This window comes from Plasmodium reichenowi, chromosome 13 (assembly GCF_001601855.1).
Source record: "Plasmodium reichenowi strain SY57 chromosome 13, whole genome shotgun sequence".
NCBI lineage: Eukaryota > Apicomplexa > Aconoidasida > Haemosporida > Plasmodiidae > Plasmodium > Plasmodium reichenowi.
This window is the reverse complement of record NC_033658.1, coordinates 2,459,999-2,470,752: the sequence shown is the minus strand read 5'-3', so window position 1 is coordinate 2,470,752 and position 10,754 is coordinate 2,459,999. Positions and strand designations below refer to the sequence as shown.

Genomic DNA, 10,754 nt, shown 5'->3' with positions numbered 1-10,754 from the left:
AAAAAAAAAAAAAAAAAAAAAAAAAAATATATATCTATATATATATAATATATATATTATATATAAATTAATATACAAAATTAGTTAGAGTCATAAAAAATGATAATAGGATCAAAAATTATAATTCATTCAATATATTTGATTTTATAATTTTTATGGAAATATTTACAATTATATATAATAGAATGTATAATTATTTATGATCCTGTTGATTATAACTTAATAGGAATATTATAATTCAATATATTATATATATATGTATGCTTTTGCATTTATTTTTTGTTTTAATTTTATAATACTCTATATATATATATATATATATATATATATATATATATATATATTTATACATTTATATATTTATATATTTTGTCAAAATAGAGCGTGAAAAAAAGCATATGTACTTATACACTAATCTATTCGTATATATATATTTTTATATAATGTTGTATATTTAAATTATTGAACACATATATGTATTCATAAAAATATATTTTTTGTAATACATATTTCTTTTCCTTTTTTATTTTTTTTTAGTCATTTATTTGTAAGTATATCATTGAAGAATAAAATTTTTATGGAAATATTTGAAGAGGGAATATAAATAATCTTTATTATTCCATCTGTATATATGTATATATATATATATATATATATATATATATATATATTTATTTATTTATTTATTTATATATAACTTTTGGTACATGTTTTTTAATATGTACCAAGTTGTCATGGAATATCTTAATAACTATCAAAGATATATTTATTATGGCTTGTTCATTGTTGTGGGTTACTTTTTACATGACCTTATAAACTATGCTCAGGGAGAAAGCGTGCGCATAGGAAGAATTCGGAAGATATTTGATTTATTTTCAAAGGTAATAAAAAAGGTGTATATATTTTTTAATTTTTATGAAAGACGAATAATAACATTAGAAAATGAGTTATTTTATAAAAATTATGATAAAGAAGTTATTGATAGACATGGGAAACTATTAAATATATATGACATACCACATGATTCTTTAAATAAAATCTTTAATACGAAAATTTTAATTATTGGAATAGGAGGATTAGGATCTCCTGTTTGTTTATATTTAAGCAAGTTTGGATTTAAAGAGATTGGATTGGTTGATGGAGATAAAGTTGAAAAAAGTAATTTACATAGACAAATAATACATAAAGAAAAATATATAGGATTAAATAAATGTATCTCTGCAAAATTATTCTTAAAAGATATGGATGTTGATGTAAGTGATTGTATAAAATGTTATCCATTCTTTTTAGATAAATTAAATGGTATTAATATAATTAAAGAATATGATATTATAATTGATTGTACAGATAATATAAGTACAAGATTTCTAATTAATGATTTATGTATTCTATATAAAAAAAAATTAATATTTGCTAGTGCTTTAGGTATTTATGGACAAGTAAATGTTTATAATTTAAATAATAATACATCGAATTGTTATCGATGCTTAAAAAGTTTTAATAATCATTCTCAAAATAATGATTGTGATGAAAATGGTATATTATCTACAGTCACTGGTGTTATAGGTTTATTACAAGCGAATGAAGTAATAAAATTATCTATTGGTTTAGATGAAGATGTTTTAACAAATTTTTTGACATATAATAGCTTCTCAAATAAATTACCATTCGAGTCTTTGAACATAAATTATAAGAATAAAAATTGTTTATGTTCAATGAAAAACTTTAAAGAATTATATAATTTTATTTTATCACATAATTATGATAATATAAATAATACAAATAATACAAATAATGCAAATAATACAAATTATAACAATAATAATAGTAGTAACAAAATTAATAATGCTAACAACATCTATTGTAATAATCTAATATGTTTTAATCAAACAAATAAAACATATATATATCAAATCGATACCTTCCAATTTATAGATATATTAAATAATAATTATTCATCATTATCCTTTCCGGTTAATCAAATATGTATTCTAGATGTTAGGAAAATCAACAATACTAATATTTATGGTTTAAGAAATTCAGTCAAATGGTCCTTCTATGAAATTATAGAAACCTTTAATAAATTACAACATAATAAACATGAACTCTTACAAATAATAATCGACAAATTAAATATATCGAATCCTAAGAAAAATATTCTAATCATAGTTGTTTGTAGGAGAGGTATAGATTCCTTAAAAATAACAAAACATTTTAATAACCTCTTTCTAAATAATGATCAGTATGATTCAAACAAAAAGCACGCTACTTACAACAATAATGACATATCATTATACAATACAAAAAATAAAAAATATAATAAAACCCTTCTAAATGATGCACAAATTATTGCGTATAATTTGAAAGGTGGATATTTACAGCTTCAAAAAAAAATATTCAAAAATTTGCCCTTTTTATAAAAGATAAATCATACCTGCATAAATATATCTAAAAAAAAAAAAAAAATAAAAAAATAAAAAAATAAAAAAAATAAAAAATAAAAAAATAAAAAAATATATATATATATATATATATATATATATATATATATTTACCTGATATGTTATCTTTTATATTATTATAATACAGTTTGTTTTATTTCAATAATTCGTTTAAATCAAGTGTACATATTATATATAATATGACATACATTTATACATTTTATGTAGTTATCAAAATAATACCCTTCCATTAAATTAAGTTATCCATATATAAATATTATATATAAATATTATATATAAATATTATATATAAATATTATGTATATATATATTATATATATATATATATATATATATATATATATATATATATATATATATATATATATATTTTATTTTTTTTTTTTTTTTGTTGATAATTTATGTTATATATTCTCATTTTATAAATATCCATTTTTGCATTTATATTTTCATAATTTATATTAAATATAAAAAAAAAAACGATATGTTGAAGTTTATTTCTTCTATAAATATAATACATACATATATATATATATATATATATATATTATAATTTATTATTTATTATATATTTTTTTAATAGTATTATTATAATATTTAAAATGTTTGATTTTTTCAAAAATATTCAAAATAATTAATTCATACAACATAATATATTATATTATATAAGTTGTATATATTATATACGTATATAAAAAAATATATAAGCTCATTTTGTATATATATTTTTTCTTGGTTATAAAATTTTGTTATTTACAGAAAAAAATAAAATAAAATACGTATAAATTTTGATTAATATATATATATTATATAATACATAATATATAATATATAATTTTTATGTTATATATTTATTTATAAATATAATATTTATATATAATTTTTTCTTTTTTTTTTTTGTCAAAGTAATACATGTTTATGAGAATTTAGATTTATTCCTTCTGAGATAATTATTATATATATATTATATATATATTATATATATATGAGTTTATTTATTTATTTATTTATTTATTTATATTATTACCACTTTTATGATCTTGAAAAATTGAATAAAAATGTTCATTTAATTTTTTACTACCAAAAAAAAATATATATATATATATATATATATATATATATATATATATATATATTTATATATTCATAGATATATAAAACTTTTATTGTTATACATTGGTATATGGTTTTATTATATTATATTTTTGTGAGACAGATATTTATAATATACCGTCAAAATTTTTTTTTGGTTCATATAGATACAAAAAAGGAAACATAATAATTTGTAGATTCTAAATAAAGAAACATATATTAATATAGAAAAAGATGTAATAGTTATATGATAAATATTATTTAAAAAAGAAAAATATAAATAATTATTCTATTATAATGTAAAAATTTAAACAAATGGACAAAATTACTTAAAGGAAAATTAAATATAAAAATCACATGTTCATATGTAATTCTTTAAATGTATATATTACAAATAAAAAAAATAAAATATAACATAACAAAATATAACATAACAAAATATAACATAACAAAATATAACATAACAAAATATAGCATAACAAAATATAACATAACAAAATATAACATAACAAAATATAACATAACAAAATATAACATAACAAAATATAACATAACAAAATATAACATAACAAAAGAAAACAAACTTTATGTTCCGGTTATTATATTATTTTGTTGAACCATATTATCCAGATGAAAATCAAAGAGTTATTATATAATGAATTAATAATAATAAAGATAACGGAATTTTTAACTATACTAGAAATACAAAATATGGTTATATCCTTAAGAATTAATGTAAAGAGGAATATATATTTTATGAGAGAATGCTTATCTTTAATGAATCTAGATACAGATGGATATGATCATAATGTAAGTAATAAAAATAAAAATAAAAATACATCGACCACAGAACCTTTATTATTATCATCGAGTGTTAATCTTACTACTGATGTTGATGATTATGTACATAATGCAACATCGTATGTAGATGATCAACACTTTTTACAGCAAGAAGGTTTAAATTTAATTACGTATGATGATGAGTATGATGAGTATATATTTAACGATTATAACGAAGGAGGAAACAACAATCGTATTGTGGACAATATGTATAATGTGAATAATATGTATAATGTGAATAATATGTATAATGTGAATAATATGGATAATGTGAATAATATGGATAATGTGAATAATATGGATAATGTGAATAATATGGGTAATGTGAATAATATGTATAATTATAGTAACAATGATATATATAATAATACTAGTTATTATAATACACGGACAGATGAAAACATTGACGATAATTTTATGTATAACACAAAATATTCTCATTATGAAGATACATTAAATGATATGACACATTTAATGACAACATATACAGATAATAATATAAACTATTATGAAACAAACAAAACTAACTTTGGTGCTCTATACGAAATTAAAAAGTATTTGAATTTCTTTGAACATGAAAAAGAAGGACATGTACAGAAATGTTTTAATAATGTATGGATATATATACACTTGAAAAATGAACTTATAGATATAAAAAAAAATTTAGAAACTTATTTTATGAGAATTAAAACAAACACCCAAGTTAATAGAAATAAAAAAATACGTATAGATATATTTCAATTATATAAATATAATCATACTTATTATACTTTTTATGATATGCCATGGGTGTCTATTTATTATGATTTTTTCTTAAATTCCATATGTACACTTTGTAACATAAAATTAGATCATAGATCCATCTGTCTTTTTTCAGAAAAATTTAACTTAATTCAAACAAATGACAAGTTGCTAAATTATATTAATAGTATGTCCGATCATTTAGTAAGTAATTTGAAAAATGAGAAAAAACGAGATCATGCAAAGGTTGATATGGTATTTGGGGAGGATGTTGAAAAGGAAAAAAGAAAAAAAAAAACAGACATGATAAATAATGATAATAATAACGATAATAATAATGATAATAAAAATGGTAGTAATAATTATGATAATAATAGTGATAATAATAAAAATGATAGTAATAATTATGATAATAATAGTGATAATAATAAAAATGATAGTAATAATTATGATAATAATAGTGATAATATTTATAACCTTCATGATGATTATAATGAACATAAAGAAACCCTTGCAGAAATTAAACTAAATGAAGATATATTTAGTTGTAAAAATAATATTAATACATATGATGAAGAATTTGTTTTTATAAGAAAAACTCATATTTTTTGTGAAGAATGTACAAAAATTATTGATTATAAAATGAACATAAATTCTTTACTAGAATCAATTAAGAAAGATTATGAACTTTTAAAAAAAATTCGAATAATTTATAAGATGATTGATATCCCCTCTGATTTATTTTGTTTTTGTAATTATTTCTTTTTTAAAGAAAAATATATTACATTCTTTAAAAATGTTAGTAATGATTTACAAAATCTAAGGAAAGCTTTAAAAAAGAAATTAACAAATAATTTTATACTCAATTTTAGTATTAATTTTTATAAATTTGTTATTAGTTCTTTAATATTATGTGATGAAAAAAAATTATTCAGTCAAGAAAATATTTTCTTATTTGGATTTTATATTAAATATAGAAATATTCTTAAATTATTTAGTAGTCCTAGATGTACACATATTTATTTTTCTTTTAATATTATCTATCAAAAAATTGTAAAATTTCAAAGCTTTTTTAAGCATAAACATTTTTCAAAATTATCCAAAGTTTTACATTTTGATGTTATTACAATTCTTGAAAAATTAAAACATTCAAAAACCAAAATGTTATATAAAAATATTGCAGTATATTTATATCAACATTTAAACCATAAAATACTTCGAAAGTATAATTATGACGAAGCGTATGCCTATTTTTTTCAGTGTCTTCAAAGGTATCACTTTTCATAGTAACATAAATATTATTCAAACCAAATGACCAAGCTAACAATGGTATGGATATATATAAATATATATATATATAAATATATGTATATATAAATAAATAAATATATATATATATATATATATATATATATATATTTATATAATTTAATTAATTTTTTTTTTTTTTTTCCGATTAAAATTCTTACAATTATATATATATCACATTACAACTCTATATTATTTCATTTTATTTTTTTAATATGTTTCAATTTTTTCACATTATTTTTTGTTTTATGGTGTGACATATATAGTGTATTACACATATATTTATTTATTTGTATTATGTCTTAATTTTATACGTTTAAAAAATTTTTTTTTTTCATTTTGTTTTTTATAATATTAAGCTGTCTTCAATTAAAAAAAAAAAAAAATTAATATAAATATAAATAAATAAATAAATATATAAATATAAATATATATATATATATATGTATTAATGTAGAAACATAAAAATTATAACATATATAATTATATCATACCCATGTATCTTTAATTTTTTCTTTTTAAAAAATCCTATAATTATATATAGAAAAATATAAAGAAAAGTAAAACGATCAATTTATCTCTATTAATTAAATATATATATTATATAAACATATAATATATATTATTATATATTTACTTATTTATAAATGATTATTTTAATTCTTTTCCCTTTTATAATAATGTAACCTCTGTACACACTATTATATCCTTCATATTATTTGTATTAAGATCCGTATCATATTTACATTATTTCTTCTTTACAAAAAAAAGAAAAAAAAATTATGATAACTTATTGTTTTCTGGAATGTCAAATAAATCGCCATGAAAACATATTACATAACATGATACAAGAAATCCTGAGACCCTTAAAATGATTTTCCATTTGTCGGAAATAATATCCTTCGGTTTCTCTCTAAACATACCAGGATAAAACATTTTTCTTATGAATTACTATTTAATGCTGCAAGGGAAAATAAAATAACGAAACAAACAAATAAATATAAATAAATAAATAAATATATATATATATATATATGTAATATATAGGTACACTTTGTTCTTTATGATTTCTCTTGTAAAATGCCTTTCTTTTTTACCTTAATAGATAAAAATGAATATATACATATATAAAATATATATGTAATAATATATAATATTTCTCTTTTCAGGATTAGCAAAATATATCGAATTTATAATTGTTTTTATTTAATAAGAAAATAATATTTTGTAGAAGATTATAAGTTATAAATTTAAATATTTTATTATATTACATATTTAATTTTTTTTTAATTTTTCTTCTTTTTTATTAATATTTAAAAACAAACTGGAAAAAAGCACATTTTTAACTCAACTGTTATATATATTTAATTTAAAAAAAAAAAAAAAAAAAAAAAAAAAAAAATATATTTTATATTTCGCTTTTATCATATTTATTTAATTAAGGATTATATAATGTAGAGGTACAAAATATTAGGTTCCTAAAATATTGTATATATATATATATATATATTAATATCACATATAATATGCTATACAATATATACATATATTTTATATTTCCAGAATTAAATATAATTATATATATTTTGTAACATAATTATTTCTCCATATGTTTTGTATTTAATAAATTGACATCTACACTATATTAGTTATTCAATTTTCATTTTTATTAAAAAAAAATAAATAAATATAAATAAATATATTATATATATATATATATATATATATATATATATATATATATATGTGTTTACATGTTATATAGATTTATGGCGTATGGGAATTTTTTTTAAGAAAATGTAAAAGATGATAAGGCTAAATAAAACTTATTCTTATTGGCATTATAAAGCCTGGCAAAGGGCAACAGCTGGATATCTTAGAACGTGTAAGACTTAAATGAACATATATATTTATATATATGTTTATATGTTTATACATATTATAATAATATTTTTAAAGAAATATATATATATATATATATATATATATATATATATATATTCATTTTTTTTTTTTTTTTTTTTTTTTATTTAATTTTTAAAGTTCTTAAAAACAATCTTGCTAATAAGGAAATGATTGGATATGTAATTAATGACAAGCACCCCAAAAGTATAAGAGTAGCTTGCGATAGGTTAATATTTTCAAAAAAAAAAAAAAATAAATAATATATAAATAAAAATTAAAATGAAATATTAAAATTAAGAGAATATACATAAATTTATACATATATATGTATATAAATACATATTTTTTTTATTTCTCATATTTCATTATATTTATAGATATATGTACGTTGTTAGATACAAAAAAACCTTCAGATATACCAAAAAAATATGGGCCCATGACGAAAAAAGTGAAGCCAAAGTTGGGGACGTTGTGCGCATTCAACCGCTAGGATATAGAATTGGACCTTGGAAAAATTATATCCTTGTAAAAATTTTATACAAGGAAAATAAAGATTAGGCAGGAAAGATATCTATATGTGAATAGATTAGCACGAACACAAACATATACATATATATATATATATATATATATATATATATATATTTTCTTATTTTTTTATGTACAATAATTATTACGTCTTTTTTAAATTCTTCTTTTCTTTTTTTTTTTTAATAAATTTTTTGATGATATCATCTTCTATTATATCTGTTATAATTAGAAGGTGCATTTATATTTTTTAAGAATAAATTTAAATTGTAATTTGAAGACTTGTCAACTTTCTTTTCTTCTACTTCCAGATCCATATCTTTTTTAATAAGTTCCCTATCCATCAATTTTTTTTTATATGCACTAGTAACAAAAACTTTTTCTTCCTTTTCTGTATCAATTTTTTGTTTTTTTTGTATAAGAAATTCTTTTTCCAATTCTCTTCTTTTGGCACTATTTATTAGAGCTTCCATATATTTTGATTTTTTTTTTCCTTCTATATTTTCCTTCTTTTTAAAAATGTCATCTATACAAAGATATGACCTATTTACATCATCATCACTGTTCTCATTTTTTTTTTTTTTTTTTTCATAGTCTTGAATATTTTTATCATATTTTTTCATATATTTTTTTTTATCAATTGTTTTATTTCGTACGTCACAATCCTTGTTATAAGAATTATCCTCATTATCATTTTCATGACTTCTAGAATATTTTTTATGATTCTTATGATCTTTTTTATAGTATTCATGACCACCTCTATCATTATGTTCTATAGTTTTTTTTTTCCTTTCTTTTTCATTCAAATTATCATATATTTCTTTCTCTTCAAATGGATAATCATGACTATCATCAGTTTTTGGATTATTTAATTTTGTTAATTCGTTAGATTTATATCCTAAATATTGAATTTTCTTCTTATTATTTTCATCTATACGTTCTTTTTTATCTTCTTTTTTTTCATGTATGGTTAGTGTAGGTTCTTCATGTTCTTTAATGTATTCTTTTATTTTATCATTTAATTGATTTTCTTTTTTTCGTTGGATTATTTTATTATGCGTGTTTTCATAATTTATAGTTTCTTCATCATCAGACATAGAAAATATTGTTTCAATTTTATTTCTAGTCATAGGATTATTTTCCTTATAACTTTTATTATTTCTTCTATCATTATCTATGTCTGTATCCCCATTTTTATTTCTATTTTTATTTTCTTTGTTTTTATTAAATGATAAATTAATTTTCATTTCACAGACCTTTCAATTTTTTTTTCTTTTTGTGATCTTACCATTAGTAGGAAATTCACGGTGAAAACATAACTTCAAAATATACTTATATATTAAATATTATGAATATTTAATTATTTTATATAAGGATAAAATAAAAAAATATATATATATATATATATATATAAATATGTAGAAAATATGAAAAATCAATTTTTTAACAATATATAACATATAAAATAGTTAAATCCTTTTATAAAGAAATAACTCTTAAAAATATTTATAAATGTATAAAAAAAAATATAAATAAATTAGGTATAATATAAATATATATATTTTTTTTTATTTTATTTTATTTTATTTTATTTTATTTTATTTATTTTATTTTATTATATTTTATTTATTTTATTTTATTTTATTTTTTTTTTTTTTATTTATTATTTTTTTTTTTTTTTCGGATATTTTCTCTTCTTGTTTTAAGAACAGATATAATTATAATACATTTGGTGTTATTGCTTACAATTTGTTTTGCTCCTATCCTATAAAATTTTAATTTATATTTACATTATACATATTATATTATAAAATTATTATATTTATACATTTATATCTTTTTTATTATTTATATTATATTTATTTAGTGATAAAAAAA

At 17.4% G+C, this 10,754-nt stretch overlaps 5 protein-coding genes across 5 annotated transcripts; 3 read left to right on the top strand and 2 right to left on the bottom strand.

Moving 5' to 3' along the window:
- Positions 1-719: 719 nt before the first annotated feature.
- On the top strand, positions 720-2,420 carry PRSY57_1364300 (ubiquitin-activating enzyme, putative; the record flags this gene model as incomplete). The annotated part of the gene is made up of 1 exon (XM_012909562.2): positions 720-2,420. The coding sequence occupies one exon, from the start codon at positions 720-722 to the stop codon at positions 2,418-2,420; it is 1,701 nt and encodes a 566-aa protein (XP_012765016.2).
- Positions 2,421-4,184: 1,764 nt separating this feature from the next.
- PRSY57_1364200 (hypothetical protein) lies at positions 4,185-6,422 on the top strand (the record flags this gene model as incomplete). Its single annotated transcript, XM_012909561.2, has 1 exon — positions 4,185-6,422. One exon carries the CDS (start codon positions 4,185-4,187, stop codon positions 6,420-6,422), a length of 2,238 nt encoding a protein of 745 aa, XP_012765015.2.
- Positions 6,423-7,223: 801 nt separating this feature from the next.
- PRSY57_1364100 (hypothetical protein) lies at positions 7,224-7,379 on the bottom strand (the record flags this gene model as incomplete). Its single annotated transcript, XM_012909560.1, has 1 exon — positions 7,224-7,379. The coding sequence occupies one exon, from the start codon at positions 7,377-7,379 to the stop codon at positions 7,224-7,226; it is 156 nt and encodes a 51-aa protein (XP_012765014.1).
- Positions 7,380-8,249: 870 nt separating this feature from the next.
- On the top strand, positions 8,250-8,906 carry PRSY57_1364000 (mitochondrial ribosomal protein S17 precursor, putative; the record flags this gene model as incomplete). Its single annotated transcript, XM_012909559.1, has 3 exons — positions 8,250-8,328; positions 8,487-8,574; positions 8,726-8,906. The coding sequence occupies 3 exons, from the start codon at positions 8,250-8,252 to the stop codon at positions 8,904-8,906; spliced, it is 348 nt and encodes a 115-aa protein (XP_012765013.1).
- Positions 8,907-9,079: 173 nt separating this feature from the next.
- On the bottom strand, positions 9,080-10,123 carry PRSY57_1363900 (hypothetical protein; the record flags this gene model as incomplete). Its single annotated transcript, XM_012909558.2, has 1 exon — positions 9,080-10,123. One exon carries the CDS (start codon positions 10,121-10,123, stop codon positions 9,080-9,082), a length of 1,044 nt encoding a protein of 347 aa, XP_012765012.2.
- Between the last annotated feature and the right edge of the window lie 631 nt (positions 10,124-10,754).